Raw genomic sequence first — 25,574 nt, 5'->3', positions numbered from 1 at the left:
TCTCACCTTCTCTACAACCCAGATTTCCTGGCAACTTCCAGTGCGTTGTTGCCTGTACTCCTGTATCTTTACTTGTTGTCATCTGAAAAGCCAGCTGTGAAATCAAGGCTCGACATCGGCTCAATCTCTATCAATTGAGATAGGTTCATCAGTTCGTCGGTGCAAGATGCCCGGCTTCAGTGCGCCTTACTTGGGCTTGCCTGATCCTGAGAAGAGTCCTGTGGAAAGCATGGAGACTTCGGTGAGCCAACCCGCCTCTCCTGAGCGCCGCGGCAGGTCTTGGTACAAGAAGCTCGGCTTCAGTGCCAGAGGCACTGACATGAGTGGTCATTCTTCCCTGATTTCGATGGACCTGGAATCCGAAGCAAGAAGCAAGGAAGAATATCTCAACAAACCACTCCCTGCTCTTCCGCAACCTCCATATTTCGAGTACCTGTTTGCGGATGCGGGTCTCAAGGCCATGAAGTCTAAGGAATCAATGAAATCATCATTCGAAGCGAACAGAAATGCACAGGGTAGTCTCTCTCTCAACCATTTCATTGACCTTTCTGACCAAGGTTTCTATAGCTACCACTTCCAATGGCCCGGACGGAGGTTACATCCTTGACACCCCTGATATCACCCAGTTCGCCTTTGCACATGCAGGCGTGGACGTAACAACGAAGGGTACGGCGTTCCGCCGGAAATTCTTTCCTGCCCGTAGCTAACCAACAAACCAGACATCGTCGAGAATCACTTCGCATCTCTTGGCACAAGCCTCGAAGGCTATCTTAATATTGACATCAATGAAGAGCTGGAGAGGGAAAAGGCCACCGAATCCTTCTTCGGCGGCGTCGAGGCTAGAGAAGGACCAAGCCCTAACCATGTTCCCGTGGTCGACGAAGACGGGTTTGATGATCGACGGGAAGGTCTGGAAGACTGGCCTCAGCTTTGGCAACCTGACAAAGAGACTCTCGCCAACTACGAGATCCCAGGATCCGAGAACTTCTCAATCCAATTCACTGAGACGCCAGCCCACTACAACGACAGCGACAAGCCCATCCTCAAGCCCAAGTCATTGAAGACTAAGGTGCAGGCCCGCCTCCAAGATCCTTCTTTTCCAGATTCATACCATACTGCTACCGGATGTACCATCAACGCTCTGGCTGTCCAACCAGTTCAAGCTCCTCGCCCATTGACAATTCGGAAGAAAGGTGATTCTTCGATTTGCGATGCTCATCCATCTAAATACTCACATTATCTCTAGTCAAGAAGAGAAACGCTCGTGACTCGTTCGTGACGAAATCTACCACATGGGATCCGAAACCCGGTGGTGAGTCTCTTACCCACCTTCACATTTTCTCATCCAATAGCACCCCGATCACTAACACATTTCCAGACCACTACGTCCATCTCCTCTCCACGAAGAAGATCCGCGTCGCAGAGACCCTTGTTGACGAAGATGTCAACAGCAGCCGCGCGGTCTCAGTGGGTGGCTCCATCTCCGACAGTTCTTCATCCGCTCTTCCCCTCAACGGCCGAACGAGCAGCAGCAGCTCCGCCACTGAGCTCACTGATGGCGATGATGACAGTTCCGATGCCGCTCTAGCTCTCAAGCGCAAGCGCCTCACCGCTGGATTGACTGGATACCCGGGTCGATTCGAATCCTACGAGGCTGACTACCTCCGCGTACGTGCCACGCGCAGCTCGACCCTCGGAGCCCCGACCCCATTCACAATGGGCGACCCGCTCCACCCAAACAACGAATTCACGCACACAAACTTCGTTGCGGACCCGACATACCCGTCGAAGAATTATACTAAAGCCGACCTGGAAGCTCTCCCCGTGCGTGCTCTCGCGCTCACCCATGCAGAAGGCTGTGCCGCGCACGCCGCCACCCTCAGTACCATCCGCACCGACATCGAAGAGACTCTCCGGCGCGAGGTCCACCGTGAGTGCGCAGCCGCGCGACTCGAGGGCGTCTCGGTCGGCCAGTACCGATACTACCAGGGCTTCATGAGTCTGGAAGAGTACGTCGCGGCGCGCATCTGCGTCTGCTGGGATTTCTGCTGGTGCAGCAAGTTGTGCACAATCTACGCCGATGTGCTGTGCCCGTGCAGCGAGTGGATCGGCGTGCACGGCGATGACTAGATCACCGGGCGGCGCAAAGTGTTAGGAGCCAGAGAATGAGAAGGGAAAAAAAATCTCAGTATCTCCGTCGAACTTCCTCGACGGCTTGATACTTCAGTCACTCAGTGACTCAGTCAGCTACCCTTCCACACAGCCAGCCGATTGGGACGGACTTGCATATGGAATGGTGTATGTGTGTCTATGCATGTACTGCATGTGCCTCCTGACTTCGTCACCTCACGAAACAATCAAGCAACCTACTTGGAAGGAGAAAGCTTGACCGAAAAGAACGACCCTCAAATCCAATATCACCCTCCACCCCATGAAGAACCAGACTTTGAGCGGGCAAATCTCGAAGCGGGGGAAAGAGAGAAGGAAAGAAAGAAAGAAAGCAGAAGAGGAGAAAAGGGGAAAGGAGCAAAAGGAAGTGCCAAAAACAAACAAACAAAAGCAGCGCAGAGCCGTTCCCATAACATGCATATCCAGCGCACCGGCAAGCTGAATTGACATGGTCGACATCGCCAATTTGTTCGCCAGTTCGCTGGTTGGATTTAAGCAATGATGGAGGGATGAATGGACAACGGGATGCGGTATGAGGCATGGACATCGATACCTACCCATCCAGACGTGGGAGAAACGCACGCCTGAGTAATTTCATTAATCAATCGATCGACCGTTCGGAAAGGTTCCATGCAAGGGCCAGCGCCACATGGCGGCGCAGCACAAGACATGGTCACCGACAGAACATGACTGATATGGGCGATATGGGTTATGGGATGAGACGATAACAACGCACTCCTCCCGCTCACTCACATGGCTATCCACAATATAATGAAAGGGCAGTGAGGGAGTGCAAACGAGAGAAAGAGAAAAACATAGAAGGGAGCCAAGGAATCATAGTCATAGTCCAATTGAAAAGCTATCAGATAACCGTCAAATGTTCAAGCTCTTTTCTGTGTCTCTCACCTCTTCTGATACCTTGAGCTCATACTTCTCAAGCATTGACTTGAATAGTGCAGTGCCCGCTCCAACTTCATCCCCAGGCCCAGCTCCAGCTCCGTCGTGATAAAAGCAGTCACGTCTCTTTTGAAGAACATGTTTTCCTCATTTTGAACGGTCTCCCGACGTGGTGTCTCAAGGCCCCATATCATATGCCAACGCCCGATCTTTCAAGTGTCGCAAATCCCCATCTGCTGTGCGAATTCCACCCCGCTCTCAAAGTCTTCTGCTGAGAATCCAAAGCAAGCAATGCTGTTTCCTTTCCTTATATACCGCGCATGTCATTGCCTCTTTCCTCACACCACACCTCTAGGTCTTAAGCCAAGAGGCCTGCCAAGAATTGCAATGTATTTCCCATAAAGCCGGTGGAAGAGGAGTGAGCTATATGAATCAGTGAAAAGGTGGAGAAGAAAGAAATGATCAAAGCCTTACCTGGGCGCACAGCTGATGAGTTGATAGTCTCCAGCTCTGCGCGAACACCTATATTGGAGATGCTGTCTTGAGGCCGGAGCTCAACATGGTCAGTTAAACCCTGCTGCAGGAGCCTGCCAGTAGAGTCTGCAGTCGTGGATATGCTAATGGCAGACAAGGTGGGCGTGGCTGAGACAACAGAGTATGACGGATTCTGCTTGCAGAGCATGCGGTCGACGGTTCCATTCGAGACCTGGACCCGGTCTTCAGGAGAGGGCGTGTGGAACGCCTCGGACTTCAGGCTCTCGACGGAGACGTCACTGCCTGCATCGGCTCCTCCTTGCTTGTTGAAGGTGAAGTCTCCGCTCAATGGAGTATCTTGGGGAGAGTGCTCGATGCTGGGAAGTGGCCTGTCCGAAGGATGCATGCTGGACGTGCCCTTCACTTCAGCCACAGGAAGAGACTTTTGTCGAAGTTCGTCGGCGTTATTGGGTGGTGGCACTTTTTGGCCGGCCGTCTTGGTTTGTGTCGCATAAGGAAGATTCCCAATTTGCAATCGTCCGGCCACAGTAGTGGTTGGAGCAAGACGGGCTTTGGGAGGCAATGGCCGTGACTTTCGGCTTCGCTTTGCCTTCGGCTTCAAGTCGTTTCCAGAGTCGAGCATATACAACTCATCATCTTCGGACTTGATCGCCTCGACATCGGCCACATAATCCTCATCGCTTCCCGCAGACGTGATCGTTGTAGAATCTTCTTCTTTTGACAAGCAAGCTCTGATGTCATATTTCAACTTCCTTCCCCGAGTCCGTCGTCGAGAAGAGGGCGGTTTGACATCAACATGACCGTCGACTTGAGGTGGTCCCGCATCATCCGCATCGTCCTCATCGTCGGCGTCCATCTTGCGCTTGCGAGTTCTGCTATTCTTCTTTCCCTGACTGGCGTTCGGTGCCGGAGAAGGTCGAGTTGACTTTGGTGGAGCTAGTTGCGCTGGGGTTGTGTCGCCGTCGATCTTCTTCTTGAGTCGCCTCCAGCGCATTTCCACAGCACCTCTCGTCGAACCCATTGCCACAGCCACAGCATTACAGTCGATCTATCGGACATTAGTCGAGACAGAGGGAGAGAGCTGCCGTCACTGTAGGTACCTTTCCATTAGAATTTTGCAGACAATGGTACAGAAAGAGGACGGTATCATCAGCCTGGAACGGAGGAGCCATGATGATGCAGTGGCGTTGGGTTCATTTATCCAGGAAAGAAAGACTGTCGAGCTGGAGGAGAAAGGCAAGAGTGTTGAGCTAGCCGTAGCGGCGAAATTGAGGAATGGGGGAGCCAGGGGCGATGGTTTATAACATGGATGCAGGAGTCGATAGTCGATGGTCAGGTGAATAGAGGACAATAGAGAACAATAGTCGATCCAAGTCATTCGCATGTCAAATCTGATCTTCCGATCCCTAGGAGCGTGGAGCCATTGAGGCCTAAGTGAGCTGGAGGTAAATCCAAGTCGGAAGGAGTTTGATGTACCAGAAGCCAGCGGTCTCGACTCAGGTGAGGAGTGAGAATCATCTCAAGACACCTCGTATCCTTCATTGGAATTTCAGATCATTCATGTATTCATCTCAACGTCATTTATTTCTCCTTGTCTGGTGTTTTTGAGTGCAATCTGACTTCCTGTCAGAGACTCCAGTAAGGCCTCGCTAAGAACAGTCCTAGCTCCTCGGGCGGCAGCAACGGCAGCATCAACCAGTCCGTCGAATCCAGTTGATGCAGTAACGTCTTGGGCTGATATAGAACCGTTGGACCATACCTCGACTATCTCATCCCTCGACGACAAATAGCCGACCACGCAACTCGAATGTATCTCATCGTGCTCGACAGCCGCCGGGTCCAGTATTCGCAGAGATTTCGAGTCAGGTCCAGGGACGACGGCGCCAACTCCTGCGGCCAATAGATCTAAACAGTCAATCTTTGCATCCGCCAGCGCCGCCATAGCCACGTTAATTGCTGCTGCGAGCAGGTTGAAAAGTCCGAGCCCAGCAACGCGATCTCCTTCCTCTTGGTCATCTTCTCCCTCGAGCACTGTTACTGCGATATCAACAGCACTTTTCGGCCATCTGTCTGCCAGGAGGACACCTTTCAATGCATTTTCCAAGTGTAATCCGAGGTCTTTTTCGGTCTGGGTCGGAACGTAGCCTTGCCGGACACGGGTCGCAAAGGGGGCAAATTTCACCGACGCGGTCAACTGCAAATTCGGCGAGAATGATGCAGTTCTCGGTAACGGTTTCGGCCCATGCACAGAGCATGACAGTTTTATGGTGGAGGATGTAGGTGCAAACGCAGGTCTCGCGGGCGGAGGAGTTTCGAGTTCGAGATAGGCTGATCCGCTGGCCGACGGTACGAGTCCGGTCTGTAGAACTATCCTTGATCAGTATAGACTCCTAGTGGGCAAAGAGGAACGTCGTACACATCTTGCGCAGTTCGTTTGGTTCCCTCAGTCGTTGTCGAGGTGGGTTCGCAGCCTGCGCGGAAGGCGCAAATGCCGGAGGGATGGTGGTGCCTGCAGGCCCATTGATTCTTCGTCTGTCACTCATGACATGGCAATTTCAGCGAGAAAATGAGTGGACGTCCTAGGAGGACCAGGACATGTACTGCATTTGAGAACAACATCGGCGGTGGCATTCATTTCACCTCGCCAAGATGAGGGAAAACAGTTCGCACCTAAGGCCCGATCGGGACGAGGGTGATGCCGCCCTGTGCTCACCCCCGGCTCCCCTGCGTTCCGCTGAGCCAGGTGACCAAAGGGACGAGCGCCTCGATGTGGGCTATGCGCCACTACGGCTATGGCTGGCCCTGTACTTTACATGTAAGGTGGATCTGTACCACCTTAGCGGTTAATTAGGGAATGATTGGTCCGATTCGAGAGAACCTAGATACGGGTTACATCCACGGTAACTGGAGATGTGCTTGAAATGTGTGAAAAACTTCAAATCTTAGATCTGTTCGGTATATGTGAAACACCTCAGCGGGTTTCCCTGGCTCAAGTAGTCAGTCGACCAAGGCGCCACGCATGGAGTCAGGTATAAAGCACACCCCCATAAACCCCCAGGTAGGCGAGTCAGAGGCGTTCAAGCCCCGTTGTCGCAGGATGAAAGGCATCTTACCTCCTAACAACGCAATGATAATGTCATCTTTGCGAGAGCCTGGCGGACAGAGCCCAAACTTTCCGTCTCTAGTACCGAACAATGCTCTTCTGTTGGACCCCGCCAACATCCTTGGGAATGCGTCCGAGTCGCTTTTCCCGGCCAAGGGGAGAAGAATCTCTCGAACGTGCTCACAATACAGTTCAAAGCTGGGATCACCCTGCTCGGATTTACCCCAACTGATCCAATGCGTAGCGAACATTTCGTACTAGGTACATCTCCGAATGCTGGAGCCAACGTTCTCGATGAACGCCTACTTCGTCGCAGCCACTGTGTGTTGACAGGGTCGCGAGAGCACCACTGGGGCAAACCACCTGAGACGCTAGGCGCTTCACCAACTGCGCAAACTGCCTCAACCTCGTTGTTCCTGCAGACCTGTGATAGGATGGCGACGGAATAGGAAGTTTCAGGAATGCCCTTATGGTTACAGGCCAATGTATATATAAACAGGCAGAGTCTCTCTGAATAGCCAGGGAGACAGAACACAATCAACCAGACAGTCCCACAACTCAACCTTCGTTCATCAATGACCATTAAACTATTTGGGAATTTCAGCTCCATTATATTCTTGTTGGCCCGACTTCTGGGTCTTGGAGCGGATACCTCAGGCGACCATAAGGCTCCGTCGGTCGGAGCAGAGCCTTATGAACCGGCTCTTGCCAGCGTTGGCTAACTGGGTAACTTTTTGGTATAGGATTTTTGATTTCAATTGGACGCCATAATCAAATCTATGCTCAGTATCGCAATTTTACCTGCCCCTCTCAGCTATTGGATACGTTATCTGTAGCAGACCGGTTTGGTCGCTCTCCGCAACTTCCTATCCGCATTCAGCCTGAAACACAGGTTGGGCTTACTAGCCAAGAATGATGCGTTTTGTGCGAGTGTGAACCTTTCCCCAGAGACCCTTTTCAACTTTCGCTAACCCTCTTCTGTACGCAACATTGCCAATCCAATCTATCAGCATGATATTGTGACTCCTAATGTGCTTGCACGGCCTCTGATGGACGATCCGCTTGTTTTCACGCTCCGGGATATAATCGCGGTGACAAGGTTCGTTAGAAGTCGCATCGGCATTCGAAGAGAGAAGAACGAATTCGCCGGATCGTTCTCCGTTGCTGTCGAAGTAGTTGCTATCGACCAGAATCATTGCGATGTTCTCCCCTGATGGGATGTGGATACTGGCTGATACCCACCGAGCTTTTGGCCACCGCGGCAGCTGTATGTCTGAATTGGCGGCCTGCTGTCCATCAGTATTTACCTCTCTTCGTATACATAGCTCTGCTACATGGGCGGTGAATTGCAGAAACCCGTATTCCATGATTCTTCGTTCAGAAGCAGACATAGCTATTGAAATATCAAACTGTCGGTCAACTTTCCGTCCGGAGAGCCCATTGGAAGGAGTCGGTCCGGGATAGTTTGCTTCAGTCTGGAGTGGTTCATGCCAGGAGACCTCTGAGACAATCAGATCTCCACATCGATCGATAAATCGAATTTTAGCCGTTGTTGAGAGCCATGACCACGATGGATATGGGAGGTGGAATCGGTTTTCTTCCTTGATCCTCCTGTGTCGAGAATCACGTTTGTGCACGTTATGACATGCCTCATCATAGAGTGCCCCAATTTCATGCCAAAGAAGTGTGGTGTCTAACCGTTCATATGGTAGACCCCATATAAAACCTTGTGGGAACTGAGAGTTTAGCATTCTGAGGATGCTTATGAATGCCCAAATCACGTCTCTCTCTTGCGAAAACCTTCTGCCAGAGAATTGACTGGCATAATCGCAGTATTTCCGAGTGCGGCAGATCGTGTCCTCTGGCACTTGGGAATGGAGTGAGTTGGTCTCGTCGGCTAAGAGACATGTGGTGGGCGATTCGCACCATAAGTCTTCTCGCCAGATGTCAGTTTTACAGTTCCAGTAGACCTGTTCTTCCGTGAAAACGAGAAGACGCCTTGCAAGCATTGCCTCCCCAAACGTCCATCCGCGGGAATTCCACACGCTGTTGGCCAGGGCTTTTCTGATGGAATGCTTGACTGTTATGAAAGGAATTCCATTGACCGTTTCACTTCGCTGATATGGATGGCGCTTGCTTTCTATCCCAGCAAGTCCAGCATGAACATTATCACCAGATGCGGCCACTATCACGAGACTTGCACAGTAGAATATACGATCCATGATCGCGAGTTGTGCCAGCTTGTCGTTGTCGTCATCTTGTACGATGCAAAGGGTGTCAACCCAAAGATAGCGCTCGCCAATATCCCGGACAAGCTGAATAGCATCATGAATAGTCCTCCCGATCATCGAGTCCTGTAAGCTGTTTTGTGATGAATATCGTAGGACAGTGTCCCTTCTTAACATCGGTGCTGTATTGGAGCCCCACACATAAGACAGCGCGACGTATCTCTGCCGCTGAGTTGCGAGAATAACCCTCAGCTCTTCGACGTCTATCAGGCGGATTGTTTGTTCCTCTATCAAGTGACTCTTGTAATCTTCCGTAATATGGTATCCAAAGAGATTGCATTTCGTATGCTGACTTTCGCAAGAATGAATCCAATACTTAATGAGACTCAGGTCGACGGTAGGAAGTACAGAACGACCTCGAATCAAAAAGTGCTCGGTAGAGTCTTCAAGGTCGGAAAATTTCCCCTCGGGTTGAAGCTTGTCACCAAGTTTGCTGCAATCTGATCGGATGATTGTTCCAGTCGCTTTCGTTCTGCGCTGAGATGGATTCTGGGTTAGAGTTACATCGATAAAGACACCCAAACACACGGCGAGTTTTGCGAGGTCAGGACCTCCAACTCCTGTTGTCGGCTCTATCTCCTCAAACTGTCCACATGATCTCTGTTGGTGGGCGAGCAATAGTCTTCTGCTAATGGTGATAGTCTGTTTGTCTATACTTCCGCTGCTCGATTGGCTGGCGCCAACAGCGGAAAGAATGAGGCGACAGCCAGGGCAGAATGACTCAGAGGAAACGTGTGATGCGAGATCAGTATGAAAATGCCAATCCTCTGGTTTGTGAGCACAGCCCTCACAGGTGAATCTATCGAAGTCAATCCCCTGGCATTGGGCGCAAAGTTTGGATGAGTTGTCACAAGATCTGAGCAGTGCTCTCTTTGCAAGGTCAGTAGAAGCCATAATTATCGAGCAGGAAATCTCATCCGAAATCAAATACAAACCTTTTACCTAGGAAAAGACTCCATTCGCAGCAGCACTTTCCTCTTCCGCAAGGAGGACCAACAAGTTTATGAGAGAGAAAATACGTTGACCTCGGTGCCTGGAGAAGCAGGCTGTGATATTTCTACATTTGAGGCTAGATCAACCGGAAAGTCTGTCTCGAGTGCCCTCAGCCTCTTACCAGCCCAGAGCCGTGGCCGCCCCCAAGTCAGGCGTCGCTCACGTCTCTAAGCGACAGTAGCCGACATCCTGCTGGTGCCTGATAATACGTGGGCCATTTACGAAATATAATTATCCAATGATGCAGCTGCGGCATTTTCTTGGGTACCAACGCATATTGAGGCGCAGTGCGTGGCAGCTAATTCTGCGTTGATAATTCGTTGTCAAGGTCATACTGAGGCGGGTTACTTAACCCGCTAGGCCAAGCATGAAATATCCGGGAGCAAGTTCGGGTATTGTAACAGAGCACTTTAGGGTTCGGCGTGTACGTGCAACAACGCACAGAAGCCTGTCAAGCAGATCGGGAATCGAGAACGCGTTTCTGGTTGACACTGACAGGGCAACACCACCACTAACACCACCCCAGAGAGGCAGCAGCTATGGCAGCGAGCGCCTAGCACGGCGACGACATTAGGAAGTAGGAAAGGGCCGATGAAATACTTAGGAATAGGTAGACAGCTTTTAAAAGCATAGGATACCGATACTCTGTCTAATAAAATGTAAAGAACGACACTCTTCCAGCACTGTAAACTGTCTCGCACTCCCCCCTACTAGCCCATTTTGGTTTGACATGTGACTAGACAACTCTCCCCTCTGCGACCACTCTTCCGGCCCAGGCCAGCATAGTCACTTTGCCTTGTTACAGTATATGAGAGTACTATCCTTCAACAGATAATGAGTCGGGATCGTGCGCGTGGATTGACCACAACACGTGGGCGTAGGTGAAGTCCAGCGCTGCGCAACGAGCATAACCACGTGAATGACATGACCTTGTGTCCTACTGTCTTTACTCTCTGCACTTCCTCCTGCTCGCTGTGGCTCCCCAGCGCTCCGTCAGGCGTCCTGACGCGCCGTCACCCCAATTTATGCCACCTCACTCCCATACCTCAACGAAAACGGCAACGAGCAATAGCCAGTTCGGGACATATATAATACATAATCTTGTCTTGAACGTACGGAGAATGACCTTTTCGGCTCCGAGACAAAATCACACCCCTTAGAAAACTAAGGCATAAACCTCAAGTTTCAGTGGTGTTTCAATGTAGTTCGATGGGAATGGAGACAGATCGATCTTGCCCGGCCGAAAAGAATGAGTAGGTCTTGCTAATGGCTGAGATCTTAATGTCACCCAAGGAAGTCCTGCGCCTGTGCAGACCAGATCGATCTTGGCTAAAAAGTGAGTGAATCTTTGGTGCTGATGACTTATTAAGCCGAACCGATTCTTGACATGACCAAAAAAAGGCCAATGGGAATTAAACCCACAGATAATCAGAGGAAGCATCTTGACATGAAGATGGTCCGTATGGGGATCGACCTGTATTTTGTCGACAGGTTTTTCGTTGGCGAGTACGAGGTAGTCTTGGTGGTCACGCGAAAGGTGCCAGTTTAGGCCAGTAGGCTTCCTTCTTGTTGTGATATCACTTCCCTACTTCCAGAGACTCGCCAACAGATGAATGACCGACTTGGGGCTCCAAGCGGATGGTCTTTGCTGCGTCGATTTCTTGCCTCTAGACAGAAGAAGAGTCTAAGAACTAATGAATGGGGCCACAAAAGGGTAGAGCCGACGCAGCAGAGCAACAAGACCATTGTGACCACAGTCCGCTCCTCGATCTTCCCAACGAGCTAATCCTCATGGGTGCGAGCTTTCTAGACCAGGAGTCTCAGCTCCTGCTGAGCCTCTCGTGTCGACGACTTCGTGCTCTTCTCAATTCCCACCTCGACTTGATGCTTAATGATGATAGGCCCACCAAGGTACGGTTTCCACAACTTCTAGAACTCGACCACCCGGTATATCTGACATGCCGCTCCTGCGGCCTTCTGTATCCCTGGCGGAAGATGGACTTCTTCCAGTACGATTGTCCGCGTGTCTTTGTAGGGATCGTCGACAAGATATGGCTGAACTTCGAGCAAGCCGTCACAAGCAGGATAGTCGGCTCAGAGAAATTCGAAGTGTTCAAGTGTTCCTTCTGCGAGACTGGCCATCAAGTACACGTGAAGAAGGGTGAGGGGGTCCGGACAAGGATCGTTCTGAATGTTTAGAGAAACTACAGACAAAGACACGGAAACAGGCTGTCAAATGAGCAGATCTTTCATCGAGCTCCTGTGTTGCGGCTTGATGCCGATACAGTCTCGCAGAGGGACGAACGAGCGGCCTTTGAGTCCAAACCAGGGTGTACTCTAACCATTGAAAACAAGGTCGCAAAGCATGGCTCGAAGACAAGGTGCTGACATCTTTCAACGTTCACGCCTGGCACACCTCAAAGTTTCGGCAATTTTGACAACTGTGGAACCGATCCTCTGCTTCAAAGATTCGGTTGCAGTCGTCACACTTGACGCTGACTGAGGATTTGTCGTGTCACGTATCCACTAACGATGCCATTAGTTCAACGGATGAGACGAGGTAGGATACATTGGAGAGAAACCCTTGACAACAGGGTCGGGAAGAGATTCTTGGAACCATGCTGCATTACGCAGCCACCAGTCAAGGGCTGATCAGAGTGACTTGGGTCTGACGCTGGCTAGACGACTGCCATCTTTATCGACGTCCAACTGCAGAGACGCCGGAAAAATGTTACTCCGTTACTTGACCCCGTGCAACGCTTAGCTCGCCTACCTCGCAATTCTCTCGCACGAGTCCGAACTTGTTGCTCTGAAGACGGGCGCAAAATCGCCAAACTCTCATCTGTGTAGGAAATAGGCCAAGAGGAGGATGAGTAGAGGGTGATCGGAGGCGGAAAAGAGAGTGAGTCTAGGCACAGGTGGTTCTTAAAGCGGCACGCAGGGGGTGAGCTCTGCCAACGTCCAAGACCCTCGACGCCGTCTCGTCGTCGGTGGATGCGAGAATCTGCTTTGAGATCCGATAGAGCGAATCTATTCTCCTCGGCCACCTACAGTTTACCTTCTTGGGAGGGGTTCCCAGGGCCTCAGACAATCTTTCCCAACACTGCCTCCCTGCCCTCTCCCCTTTTTCTTGCCTTCAGGCTCCATGGTGCACCCCATCACGAACTCGTCCCGGTGACCTTACTAATCCAAATCTCGGGATACACATCAGTATAATTCGCGACGTCCTTGCCGGACACCTCGCTCCCCTTAGCGAGCGCCTCCTTCAAATCCTCGACCTTGTCCCACTCGATAGTCGCCGTGACCATGTACGGCGGCGGCTTGGCGTCGAGCGAATCTTCGGCCTTGAACGACGTGACCGTCCACTTGCCCATGCCGAACGGCTTCCAGTCGCGGTCGATGATCTCGCGCATGTGCGTTCTCAGATAACTGGCGCCGGCATGCTTAGCGGTTCGCAGAAGGCGATACTGGTCTCGTGCTCGAACTTACTAGTCCATGTCGAAGCGGGCGGGCTTGCCCTCTTTTGTGGTCGACGGGTAGGCGACGACGCAGACGATTTTTTCGGCCATGTTTGCGCTCTACGTGCGTCGATGTCGGGTGTGTCGCATTCACGATTGATGTAAGTCTGAGAGATCTTTCTCCAGCCGGCCTGGGCTTTCGATATTTACCCTCGGCTTTCTTTCATGGACCTCGGGCAGTAGAGGTCAGTACCCCCCTCCGGAAACACAGCAACAGGGGAAGGCGTTGGCTGCTCTATCGCTTAACCCTCGATGACCGTCTCTTGCGAAGCACGTAATATGTCTCGTCATGTGTGGCAATTGTAAACCAGTGGCAGCGTAGAATCCGGATATGTTTTACCGCATCACGCAACCTCTCGGGATATAGGGACTCGAATGAAGCCGATGATGGCCATATCCTGCCATTGCGGTTCAGCAACAAGCTATACAAACTCTTCAGCGCTCCAACCTGAATTCGCCTTCGTCGTCCAACCCTTCCACCTCTTGTTCTACAACCCTTTCAGTCTCACTAGCAATACTCAACAACCAATGATCCCTTTCCGCTGCGGCATTGGTATACCATGTCCCTGCCGAAGTCCCAATTGCCCGACTCTCTTAGGCCTGGCTCTTGTGCGGCCTCTTGACCTTCTGTCGTCACCAGCAGAACCGCCTGCGTGTCGACTGCTCTCCGGCTGTTCGGAACTAGCCTTTCGTCCTGTTCATCTCAACGACAAAACAGGTCATCACATCACATCGACATCTGTGCTGGTCTAGCCATCTTCTAGATAAATGCGCGGGAGGCTTGTCAGGCCAGGGTGATTTTGCGTCGAATGTGCGGCTCTGGTATAACATCCTCGACGATCAGGCCACATAGTGGCCGACGACCGCTCCACCGACGTCGACACCATGCTCTACAGATTGCCGAGATTTTCTTTGCCACTTTACGATGACGGTGTCGAGCTTGCTGGAGCTGCTATCAAAGTACGACAAACGTGATGAAGGCGAAGGTAGACTGGCCGAGGGAGCATACTGACACTGTCAGTACTTCCTCGGTCCTCGCACCGATACCAGCATGCCTCGCGAAGCCTGTGACAGGCTACAGATCGTGGCCGATGAGCCCAATCCTACAGGAATGCCCATAGGACGACTACGGAGAAACTTACAAGCAGCCGTTGTGTTCGGGGACAAATACCAGGATTATGGAGCGGCTTGCTAGTACCTCGAGGCGGTCGAGAGCCGAAGAAATATATTTCAGGCACTCACAATGAAGTCGTGGTACTGAGAAATATATCAAATGATCATGGTTCTACTCTTTGGGCAGCACATGCTATTGATTCTCTTGAGCTCCCACATGAACTGAACTCAGAAAATGCGAGTCGGATTTCGGGCATCGACAAAAGCCCGTTGGCTCGAAAAGCCACTTCTCTCCGAGGAAAACGAAGTGGTCTGCTTTTCGAGAGTGAGTGTGTCTGCTCCTCTTCTGTCCTCGGACAGCCTAGGATTTGAGTGCTGAGACACCGCTGACCTTCCACTTAGGGAGATATTCTAGCACTGGCTTTTCTCATCCATTTCCCCTAATGAGGTATTGTGTGTAGGTAGTTCTTGCCAGCATAGCGTGAAACTACAATCAACAACCCCATCAATCCCAAAAAGATTGCGAGACGTCTCTTCAGTCGTGCAACCAAAGCAACCGTGCCCTTCTCCAGCCATGATCTTGGGAAGAGGTGCGGAAAAGGCTCATTCGGGACGGGGACATTCAGAATCTTGCACAGCGGCTCCCACCCATCCCGGACGTTGAAGAAGAAGAGCTGATTCGGCGGCACCACACCGCGAACGTACTCGGCATGCGCGTCGTAAAGTTTCTCTTGGTTGGCCATGGGCCAAGGTTCACATGGGGGCATGCCAACAGCTTGCGGCACGCGTCTCCAGAACTCGTAGGAGAAGACGCAGAAGCGCCTCAGACTGGGGGAGAGCCAGGACCAAGGGTACAGGTCGTGAATGCCCTGCCACAGTGTCGAATAGCTCGCCCACCAGGATTCTCGCTCTCGCACAGTGCATATAACCTTTGCATCTGGATACAGCTGCAGCAGCTCCTCGAGGAAGTAACAGCCGGGTTGGTCCGAACTTGCTACACAGCCTTCGGTCAATTCGGCAAGGCGATACTGGACAAAGGTGCGATCGACCAAAGTCTTCATCGGGCAGTGCTCCGCGAGCTCCAGCAGTCGTCGTTGCATAGCGGCATTGCCGGTGAAGGAAGCGGATCCCCCATCGAACACGGGACCTTCTAGAAGAATTTCAAGTGCTTTGGTCATGGATGTCGTCCCAGTCCGAGGTAGTCCGCCAACTATGACACGTAGAGTAGTCGGCTTCGAGTCAGCACCGGTGTTCGCCATATGTTGAAGGGATTCTTGTGCTTGGATATCGCCAATGTTTTATTGGCGACAGTGTCGTGCACCTTCGCTGTCTTGTCAATTCTTTTCCTTCATGTAATTCCAGATCTACATCAATGGTGATTTTGGGAAATCCGACTGGATCAAGTTCCGGGTAAGCAGAGACGAAGTGAGACGAGGTCTTTTCCGCACCATAGCCCACCAATTATATGTTCGCCCTCACATGGTGTGTGCGTCCACAACTGGCGAAACAGCTGTCTCTTATTTTGGTCAATTGGTCAGTGGGACAAATAGTGAACCTCAATCTCCTTGATACGTTCTAGTTCATTCTATTTTTTGAAACTACTCAGCCTACGGAATACAGAATTCGGTCTCATTCTCCCGTAGCCAAACTCGTTTCAGCATATTTCTGCCCCTGTTGTTCAGCGATAGCTAACGTGGACATGGTCCCTGTTCAAAATCAAGCATTAGTCTAAGCATAAATAGTCGCACATAGACGAGATATCACTTACCAATGATTCGCCGTGTTGTCCCCTCTATCGCCGTTGACGCAATTCGGAATGACCGTGCAGGACTGATATCGCCATTCACTCCAAGGTTGGACGCTGTCCTGGCCACGATGTCAGATTCTCTGGCCCCAAATAACGTATTCGAGGGAGAGGCTGCCGGCGTGGTTCATTACCCATTCAGCAATTGGTTCGCCCGCCATGGTTTCGACCTGTTCAAGCAGTGTAAGACTTCGCTTGGGGCGCCAGCATAATCCTCGTGACAGGAAAATGGACAATACTGGTAGAGGATAAAGCAGAGATACTTACACCATCATCGGCAACCATCATATCTGTCGCCATGCCCCTGCAGTGATCACTGGAACTCGGATCGCTGCATTTCCGAATACAACTTATGCTCTTGACCTTTCCTGGAAAGGCCGCAACAATGTCCTTTGCGCCGTCGATTGCCACCTGCTTGCATCCCGAGCTCGTGCTGGGGAATGTTGGTGTTGGATAGCCGCTACCTGCTGGCATACAGCATTTGAAATTGTCCGGGCCAGGGCACTTGTTTGTTTCAATGATTCCGGAGCTGCAAGAAGAAGTGAAGCGACAGTTGCCTTTGTTGCCTGTGCCGCATGATGTTTTCGTGCAGCACTTGATGTCCTCTGGGGTGCCGGGGCAGGCGTTGGAGATATATTTGCCCCCACGGGACGAACATGATGAGGTCGAGATGCAAACTCCTGGTGCACCGCTGGAGCCAATACACGGGCCGTTCACCTCGGAGCGAGGAAGGAGCGACGAGGCATCACTCAATGTAGCGAGGAAGGAAAAGAGCGGGAAGAAACAACTGAAAAACATTGGGGTATTTGGGGATGGTAAGATTGTTGAAAAATATTCCTCGACTGATTCTGGGTAGTGGATTCGTCTTACACCTCATCCTCCTTTCGTCGGGATATGGACATACTTTATACCTCGATGCTGTATGTTTTCCCGCTCCAGGATTGCGTTCCTGAATACTGCTTTGAGACTTTGTGGCACAATGGATCATAATTGAATGGCTTGAAGGTCATTCGCAAACGGGGACGGCGGGGATATCTGTGTCACTTTTTGTACCAAAAGCGTTACCGCCAACAAAGATCATCTTCCAGTCCTCAAGTCACGTAAAGTCCCGTGTTGAAACCGAACACGATTCGATTTGATAGGTACAGATCATACGTACCAATGCTTGGCCAGCGAAAGGAAAGGCTGGATCTTCAGCGGCAGGGTACCAAGGGCTACACAGCCAAGCACATACAGCCCTCTCACAGAGATTTGAATTGCTGCCGGCGATCTCATCTACATCTCGACGCATGACCATTCCGCTTCATCTTTGAGGCAGTTCTGCAGATCATTTGCCGTATTGGAGTGCTGGGCCGAATGGTGTCCCAAGAACTTTGAGAAAAATCAATCTCTGTCCCATTGCTTCTGAAGAAAACACTTTTTTTTGATGTGTTGCCACCGTGTGAGGTTGCTAGGAACACATCTTGCGTGTCGGTGATGGCGCAAATCGATAAAATCTGCGAGCAAAGGTAGCGCTTAGACTAAGAAAAGGATAGGGGAGGGTTGGAGAGGGTCAAGAGGATTTCCTACAAGATACCCAGTAATTACCTACCTGTGTTACCACATTTGACCTCAGACTTCTCGTAGCCGTGGTAACTAGCTTGTTGGCTAGCCTTGCGGGCTAGCCTCGTTAGTATATGTCACGGGATCTCGGCTGCCAAGTCTCCGATATTTATCCGACTCTGGAACAATTTTGTCACTTCAACTTTTGCTGCATCTCTCAACATCATCTCTGTCGTTCAAACTTCGAATCACAAATATCCCAATCGGGGCTGTGATCGTCTTCGATGGCTGAGGTCACAGATAGCCTTCCCCGAGCTTCTCTGTTGACAGGATTCTGATGTGAGTTACCCCTCGTATCCGTATCGCTCTCCCGTTCCCCTGTGTTACCTGATGAATTTCATCATACACTAAGTTCCGGCGACCCTTTTCATGAGCCTTGAACCCAAACATGCACTACCATCTGACTATTTGGACACAACGGAGCTCAATCAATGCCCATGCTCGATATTTAGGCCACTGAAGCTGACGTTTGTCTCTAGGAACGTCAATCGAACGCGGTTGAGACTGTTTGGTGGGTCATGCAGCAAGGTAAGATCTCGGTGATTTCTTTTCTTCTCTTCCCTCACCATTCCTATGATGATCAAAGGTTCTTATCAAACAGTTCTGCTTCTGATATTTCTTGAAGAGAGCATTGCCAAAGCTTACCATATTATCTGACTTTTACCTGCCTCAAAACAACGTTTCGCTCTATTCGAGGGTTTTGCTTGGAGCTAACCAATAGCTTGCTCACAGGGACACAATGTGCTGCTCTGCCAGTATATACAAGAAGCATGCAAAGTACGTCAGTGGCTCCATGCCCAGCCAACTCCACCGATGCTTTTTCCTTCCCAGCTTGTCAAGCTTTCTGTTTATGATGATACCAAGTCTATCCATTCTCCGAGTTCTCCACTTGGGAGACACCTTCCCCCAAACGCGACGACAACCTACCGATCGTGGCTATCGTTATGAAGCTGCGTTTCGGTCATGGTGCGTCGTTCCGGGGAAGGGTATGAGGTCGACGGCTTTTCTGATTTTCTTATACACCTTTTGCCGCCCCGTGGAAGTCTCGGCACGGTGGACATTTGATTGTACTAGGCATACCAGGCTAACTAGAGTTCCATATAGGGTTTGTTCGATAGTGATACACTCTCCACTACCCTTGATTCACTAGGGTCACAGCCACACTGTCGTAAGAACTGCGACTAACCCTAATGATGTTTCGTGCTTCATTCAATCATTCATTCATCAAAAGCGTCAACAAGGCCGACTGCGGCATGATCTCTGTCCTCGTCTTGCTTCACTACAAGACCATCGAGTTTCATGACTAACCGATCCACCGTCCTTGCCTGCCAGGGGACGAATTTGGTGCCGTTTCCGTTCAACTGAAATCCGCTTACACTCTCCTCGAGATTGCTAGTCATCAATCCAACCCCCGTGCGCTTCTCCTTCTCCATGTCACGAATTTTATCCACGAGATCCGAGAGTGAAGTCTCTATCGACTTTCTTGTGCGGTCCATTTCGACGAGAACATCTCTCTCGTCTTGCGCATAGTTTGAGAATGCGTCAAGCACACCCTCGTCCTCTTGGAGGTCCAGTCCCTCCCACACAATCTGCAAGCGGGAGAAAAGAGCGATGAAGTGGTCAACCTGATTCAATAGTTCTTTCAATGTTGCAACGAAGGCAACGTTCGTAAGGAATAGAGCATTGTTCAGGGCGTTCAGATATCGGCGATGGGCGTCAGCCATGGTCCGCGGATCCGTTGGAACTGTGGTAGCCTCCCGGTTGGATAATTCGGTTGTCCTCTGGGCAGTTGATGATCCTGTGCCTGGCCTCGACGACTTTGCTGATGACGGGTAGAGTCTATCATTGCCGTTCAGCCATTTCCAAAAGTGTGCCCAACTGCTCTGGATCACCTCCCCTTGCAGAAATGCCTCGAGCTCATTGACCGCGAACAAAGCTCTGCTGGCAGTTGTCCAATGCGCCCTTGTCCTTGTCGATCTCCTAGCGTCTCGTACTCTCCGAGCTACCAGTATCCTCCGTCCAGCTTGCGACGCACTTCTGGGAGGCCCGATTGGAGAAGGATAACATCTGCGATGTGATGACAACTTCCAGAGTGAAGACAAGTGCAGCGCTGCTCGATGGATAGAGATCAAATACGCATTAATGAATGCATACATCTGTACATCACTCGCAGACAGGAAGATATGCAATGGCGAGGATGTGGGGATTGTGAAGTGTAGAAGGGTGGGTGTAGGTAACAGCGTCGACACGAGATCCTGACCAAGCTGATTCCTATCATCAATTGCCTTGAGAGACAATAATTTCTTTGCTAGGCTGAGAGTATCGTCTTCAATATCATCATCGGCTTGTAGCGCTGATATTTCTGCCATCGTCTTGTTCAGTATGCCCTTCAGTTCAGCTTCCTTGACTGCCAGATCATCGAGTCTTTCAATCTTTCTAACCGGTCGAACAGTGTTTTGCGTTTGTTGGTGATTGGCGACCCTATCGTCGGCATGATTGATCAAGGACACCGCAAATTCACCTTGATTTAGGAGCGCGTAACGCAAGATGACTTGAAGCAGCTGCATAATTAGCGGCCGAGGCAGGATTTGAGACAGGGCATTCTCCGATATGGATTGATTGATGGAAGACAAGGTGCTCTCCAACAACGAGAGATTCAATGGGTATTGTAAGGACTCGAGCAACGCCAAATGTGTCGGTAGCAAAGACAAAGATGCATCACTCGACCCACTCAGTAATGGTCCAAATGACATTGTTTGCGAGTACAACTGACTCAGCGCGCTGCCGGCTGAAAGTAAAGCACTGCTTGCTCTTGGGTTCAAAAACTTCGGCGTCAAGGAAGGGTCGATCATGTATGTGTCCATGGCCGATGATGGCTTCGGGTTTGGCCTGATGCAGAAATCCTCCGCCCCAGAAGCTGGAAGTCTCCCATAAAGCACCCACAAGGACGCTGCTCGCATCCATGCCTTCTGGGCAACGGTCAAGAGAGCAATAGCCATGTCCTCGATATCAGAGTAACCAGTATGTGTCTCGTTTTCCAGTAAATCCAAGGTGCTGGCTCCGGAAGGCGAACGAGTCCTCCCATTCTGCTTGGACTGGGGATCCAGATGTACGACTATCGACCATAGCCACTCCAATCGTCTCGTCCATGGTGCAAATTCAGCCACAAGAGTACTCAAAGGCACGATTTCATAAGCTCCAACATAAGCAGCGTCTCTTTGCAGTATGCAGGATTCCACCTCTACAATCTTATCCACAAATCTACCCAAGTGGACGTCTGCTATTGAAGCACTGACTGCTCGACAGACCATTGACTGGTGAGTTGTGGACAACCTCGAGGTGACGCGCTTGATCTGAGCGTGTAAATCATGGAGATGAGCTAGGGTCGCTAGCATAGCCCGCTCTGGGGGTGAAACATATTGGTTGAATGTCTTTTCGTCGCCCGATCCTGCTGGAGACCACGCCTGCGACCAGATCGGTGACTGGAGACCGGATAAGGACAGGAGGATCTCGTGAAGCATGTCGCCGGTCTAACTCGAGGACGGGGCTGGGGATCGTGGCGCGAGTCGAACAGAGCAGGCGAGTCGTGCTGCCGTTGAAATTTAAGAATTAGCCGCCCGAACAGCTCGAAGCGACACATTGAAGGGGACTGAAGCCCATAGCGAATGTGAAATCTGGATCGCGGAGCTGAACCACGGTCAAAACGTGTGAAAGGAAAAGGAAGGGCGCGTCGGATTCCGTTGTTTTGGTGAGAAAGCTACCATCAAGTGAGCCTTTAACGAGAGAAAGGTTGCAGGGTTCTTCCCCCTGCGGCGAGAGAGCTCTATATAATTTCAACCTGGAAGCTCGTGGCGGGCGGTGACCTGTGGTGACCAATCTCTTCACGGCTGCGGCAGGCACTGTGATCGTGGGGAGCGCAGGCGGTCACACTACCCATTCTAGGTGGCAAGTGTGCCGAACGGCAGCCTAGTGGCCTAACTATTTAAGTGGCTAGTGCTCAGATAATACTGTATATAGCACGCCCAAGAGGCCTAATTAATGCCTGCGATTGCATCACTGTCTTGGGTGTCTGCCTTCTCACTAATTGCCCTCTGCATCAAATAACCAACTGCGGTTCGCGAATCTTCTTGACTAATATAACAAACAACCTTACGTTCGCCTTTGCCTCTTGCCTGCGCCATCTGCTTCTATCCTTTCTCCATAAATCAGCCTCTCGACGTTTTGTCCTCCTCGTCACTCATTTCGCCTCCCTCCCTCTCTCACGCGCCTCCCCTCCCCCGTCTGAAACGTCTATCTGAAGAAGCTGGTTGCGTTCTTCGGATCAATTCTACCGCGATCTGGGTCTTGCTTGAGGCAAGGCCACTGTCACCATTTCACCTCACGCCGAAATCCCAGACTCTATCAAGGCCGGTAGCAAGAGAAAGGCTTCCTCAGAAGACCTCGCCCGGCCAGAAAAAAAAGTCATGACGGACTCTGTGATGGAAGTTGACAACCCTGGGGCTGCCATTACGGAGCTCCAGACTCTGGAAATCGATGAATCTCTCTACAGTCGACAGCTTTACGTCCTAGGCCACGAGGCTATGAAGCGCATGGGCGCCTCCAATGTGCTCATCGTCGGGCTGAAGGGTTTGGGCGTTGAGATCGCAAAGAACATTGCTTTGGCTGGCGTCAAGTCTCTGACCTTGTTCGATCCTAACCCAGTTGCCATTGCCGACCTATCCTCCCAATTCTTTCTCCGTCCGGAAGACGTGGGCAAACCCCGCGCAGAAGTGACTGCTCCGCATGTGGCTGAGCTCAATTCCTACACTCCTGTCTCCGTCCACAAAGCCAAAGCGTTAACAGATGACTTGAATCAACTCCAACAATTCCAAGTCGTCGTTCTCACCACCATGTCTTTAAAAGATCAACTCACAATCTCCGACTACTGCCACCATAATGGTATTTACCTGGTGATCGCTGACACATTTGGCCTTTTCGGTTACATCTTCACCGACTTCGGGAAGGACTTCACGGTGGGCGATGTCACCGGAGAGAACCCAATCAGCGGCATTGTGGCAGATATTGATGAGACTGGTCTGGTATCGGCTCTGGATGAGACGAGACATGGACTTGAAGACGGCGATTATGTTGAGTTCGCAGAAATCAGAGGAATGGAAGGTCTTAATGGAGCACCTCCTAGGAAGATCACCGTCAAAGGCCCGTACTCCTTCTCTATTGGCGATGTCTCGGGTCTGGGTAGATATGAAGGAGGCGGCCTTTTCGCTCAGGTCAAGATGCCGAAAGTCCTTCAATTCCAATCATTGTCGGAACAGATCAAGAAGCCAGAATTTCTCATATCCGACTTTGCAAAGTTTGACCGACCAGCAATGCTTCATGTTGGCATTCAAGCTCTCCATGCCTTCAAAGAGAAGACGGGTTCTCTACCCCGTCCACATAACGACAAAGACGCTAAGGAAGTCCTGGAAATCACCAAGAAATTGACAGCGGAGAGTGCCGAGGAGGTGGATATTGATGAGAAATTGATCAAGGAGTTGAGCTATCAGGCGCAGGGCGACCTAAGCCCCATGGCTGCCTTTTTTGGTGGTCTCACCGCGCAGGAAGTTCTGAAAGCGGTTTCTGGCAAGTTCACACCAATTGTGCAGTGGATGTACTTCGATTCTCTCGAGTCTCTACCTTCATCTGTGAACCGCAGCGAGGAGCTTTGCAAACCCACCGGTTCGCGGTATGATGGCCAAATCGCGGTTTTCGGCAAGGAGTTTCAAGAGAAAATCTCCAATGTGAAGAACTTCCTGGTTGGCGCTGGCGCCATTGGTTGTGAGATGCTCAAGAACTACGCTATGATTGGGCTAGGTACCGGCCCCAATGGTCACATTACTGTCACGGATAATGACTCCATCGAGAAGAGCAATCTCAACCGCCAATTTCTCTTTCGAGCCAAAGATGTTGGAAAACAGAAGAGCGAGGTTGCTGCTGCTGCAGCTCAGGCAATGAACCCCGACCTCAAAGGGAAGATCACGACAATGACGGACCGCATCGGCCCTGACACCGAAGACGTCTTCAACGAGGCGTTCTGGCATGGCCTTGATATCGTGACAAATGCCTTGGACAATGTCGAAGCTCGTACATATGTCGATCGGCGATGCGTGTTCTTCATGAAACCACTTCTGGAGAGTGGCACCCTTGGAACCAAAGGCAATACCCAGGTCATTCTTCCGCGCTTGACTGAGTCATACTCGAGCTCTCAAGACCCGCCTGAACAATCTTTCCCCATGTGCACACTTCGAAGCTTCCCCAACAAGATCGAACATACCATCGCGTGGGCTCGAGACCTATTCCAGTCCTATTTCGTGGGACCACCGGAGACCGTCAACCTCTACATGACACAGCCGGACTACATCAATACCACACTGAGACAGCAAGGTAACGAGAAGATGATCCTAGACAGTCTCAAAGAATTCTTGGTCACCGATAAGCCAAGCGACTTCAATGACTGCATTGCCTGGGCCCGGATGCAATTCCAAAAACAATTCCACAACGCCATTGCACAGTTGCTATATAACTTCCCCAAGGATTCGAAGACATCAACTGGGGCCGACTTCTGGTCTGGACCAAAGCGTGCTCCGACACCTCTCACCTTCGACCCTTCGGATGAGACACATATGGGATTCGTTGTCCATGGAGCAGCCCTCCACGCTTACAACTATGGCATACCTGTTCCTCAGCTCAAATACGAAGACTACGTTAAAGTGCTAGACAGCATGATCATACCCGAGTTCAAGCCAGACGCAAATGTGAAGATCCAGACGGACGAGAAGGAGCCAGACCCCAACGGGCCAGCACCGACGTTTGCGGATGATGCGGAAGAGCTGGACAAGATCGTGGCTGAGTTACCCACTCCCAAGAGTATGCCCGGGTTCCGACTCAATGTTGTGGAATTTGAGAAGGACGACGACACAAATCACCACATTGACTTCATCACTGCGGCGAGCAATCTCCGTGCCTTGAACTACAATATTCCGATTGCCGACCGTCACAAGACGAAGTTCATCGCCGGCAAGATTATTCCTGCTATCGCCACCACCACTGCCCTCATTACCGGACTGGTGGTCCTTGAGCTTTTCAAGGTAGTGGATGGCAAGACGGATCTTGAACAGTACAAGAACGGCTTCGTCAACCTGGCGTTACCGTTCTTTGGATTCAGTGAACCGATCGCCAGTCCCAAGGGCACGTACCAAGGCAAGGAGGGCCAAGTGACTATCGACAAGCTCTGGGATCGATTCGAGGTACATGACATTACCCTCACCGAATTTTTGGCCCATTTCGAGCGCCTTGGATTGAGCGTGACGATGGTCAGCTCGGGAGTCAGCTTGCTGTACGCCAGTTTCTACCCACCCAACAAGACCAAGGATCGCCTGCCCCTCAAGATGAGCCGATTGCTTGAGACCATCAGTCGTAAGCCGATCCCGGAGCACCAGAGGAACATCATCTTCGAGATTACTGCCGAGGACACGACCGAAGAAGATGTCGAGATTCCTTATGTGATGGTGAAGTACAAGGTAGATTGAAGGTGAAGTCGAAGCCGGCATGCTGCA

The 25,574-nt window shown here is 51.1% G+C and overlaps 8 protein-coding genes across 8 annotated transcripts; 2 read left to right on the top strand and 6 right to left on the bottom strand.

Moving 5' to 3' along the window:
* Positions 1 to 166: 166 nt before the first annotated feature.
* Z519_01714 (uncharacterized protein) lies at positions 167 to 2,130 on the top strand (the record flags this gene model as incomplete). Its single annotated transcript, XM_016759471.1, has 5 exons — positions 167 to 515; positions 568 to 666; positions 720 to 1,193; positions 1,247 to 1,312; positions 1,379 to 2,130. The coding sequence occupies 5 exons, from the start codon at positions 167 to 169 to the stop codon at positions 2,128 to 2,130; spliced, it is 1,740 nt and encodes a 579-aa protein (XP_016624799.1).
* Positions 2,131 to 3,424: 1,294 nt separating this feature from the next.
* Positions 3,425 to 4,733, bottom strand: Z519_01713 (uncharacterized protein; the record flags this gene model as incomplete). Its single annotated transcript, XM_016759470.1, has 3 exons — positions 3,425 to 3,489; positions 3,541 to 4,609; positions 4,662 to 4,733. The coding sequence occupies 3 exons, from the start codon at positions 4,731 to 4,733 to the stop codon at positions 3,425 to 3,427; spliced, it is 1,206 nt and encodes a 401-aa protein (XP_016624798.1).
* A 386-nt stretch (positions 4,734 to 5,119) lies between these two features.
* Z519_01712 (uncharacterized protein) lies at positions 5,120 to 6,104 on the bottom strand (the record flags this gene model as incomplete). The annotated part of the gene is made up of 2 exons (XM_016759469.1): positions 5,120 to 5,928; positions 5,978 to 6,104. The coding sequence occupies 2 exons, from the start codon at positions 6,102 to 6,104 to the stop codon at positions 5,120 to 5,122; spliced, it is 936 nt and encodes a 311-aa protein (XP_016624797.1).
* A 1,462-nt stretch (positions 6,105 to 7,566) lies between these two features.
* On the bottom strand, positions 7,567 to 9,846 carry Z519_01711 (uncharacterized protein; the record flags this gene model as incomplete). The annotated part of the gene is made up of 1 exon (XM_016759468.1): positions 7,567 to 9,846. One exon carries the CDS (start codon positions 9,844 to 9,846, stop codon positions 7,567 to 7,569), a length of 2,280 nt encoding a protein of 759 aa, XP_016624796.1.
* A 3,257-nt stretch (positions 9,847 to 13,103) lies between these two features.
* Z519_01710 (uncharacterized protein) lies at positions 13,104 to 13,514 on the bottom strand (the record flags this gene model as incomplete). The annotated part of the gene is made up of 2 exons (XM_016759467.1): positions 13,104 to 13,374; positions 13,435 to 13,514. 2 exons carry the CDS (start codon positions 13,512 to 13,514, stop codon positions 13,104 to 13,106), a joined length of 351 nt encoding a protein of 116 aa, XP_016624795.1.
* Positions 13,515 to 15,016: 1,502 nt separating this feature from the next.
* Positions 15,017 to 15,835, bottom strand: Z519_01709 (uncharacterized protein; the record flags this gene model as incomplete). Its single annotated transcript, XM_016759466.1, has 1 exon — positions 15,017 to 15,835. One exon carries the CDS (start codon positions 15,833 to 15,835, stop codon positions 15,017 to 15,019), a length of 819 nt encoding a protein of 272 aa, XP_016624794.1.
* A 3,364-nt stretch (positions 15,836 to 19,199) lies between these two features.
* Z519_01708 (uncharacterized protein) lies at positions 19,200 to 21,503 on the bottom strand (the record flags this gene model as incomplete). The annotated part of the gene is made up of 1 exon (XM_016759465.1): positions 19,200 to 21,503. The coding sequence occupies one exon, from the start codon at positions 21,501 to 21,503 to the stop codon at positions 19,200 to 19,202; it is 2,304 nt and encodes a 767-aa protein (XP_016624793.1).
* A 942-nt stretch (positions 21,504 to 22,445) lies between these two features.
* Positions 22,446 to 25,547, top strand: Z519_01707 (uncharacterized protein; the record flags this gene model as incomplete). The annotated part of the gene is made up of 1 exon (XM_016759464.1): positions 22,446 to 25,547. The coding sequence occupies one exon, from the start codon at positions 22,446 to 22,448 to the stop codon at positions 25,545 to 25,547; it is 3,102 nt and encodes a 1,033-aa protein (XP_016624792.1).
* Positions 25,548 to 25,574: the final 27 nt, after the last annotated feature.

This window comes from Cladophialophora bantiana, assembly GCF_000835475.1.
Source record: "Cladophialophora bantiana CBS 173.52 unplaced genomic scaffold supercont1.2, whole genome shotgun sequence".
Taxonomy (NCBI): domain Eukaryota; kingdom Fungi; phylum Ascomycota; class Eurotiomycetes; order Chaetothyriales; family Herpotrichiellaceae; genus Cladophialophora; species Cladophialophora bantiana.
This window is presented reverse-complemented; position numbering and strand designations above follow the sequence as displayed.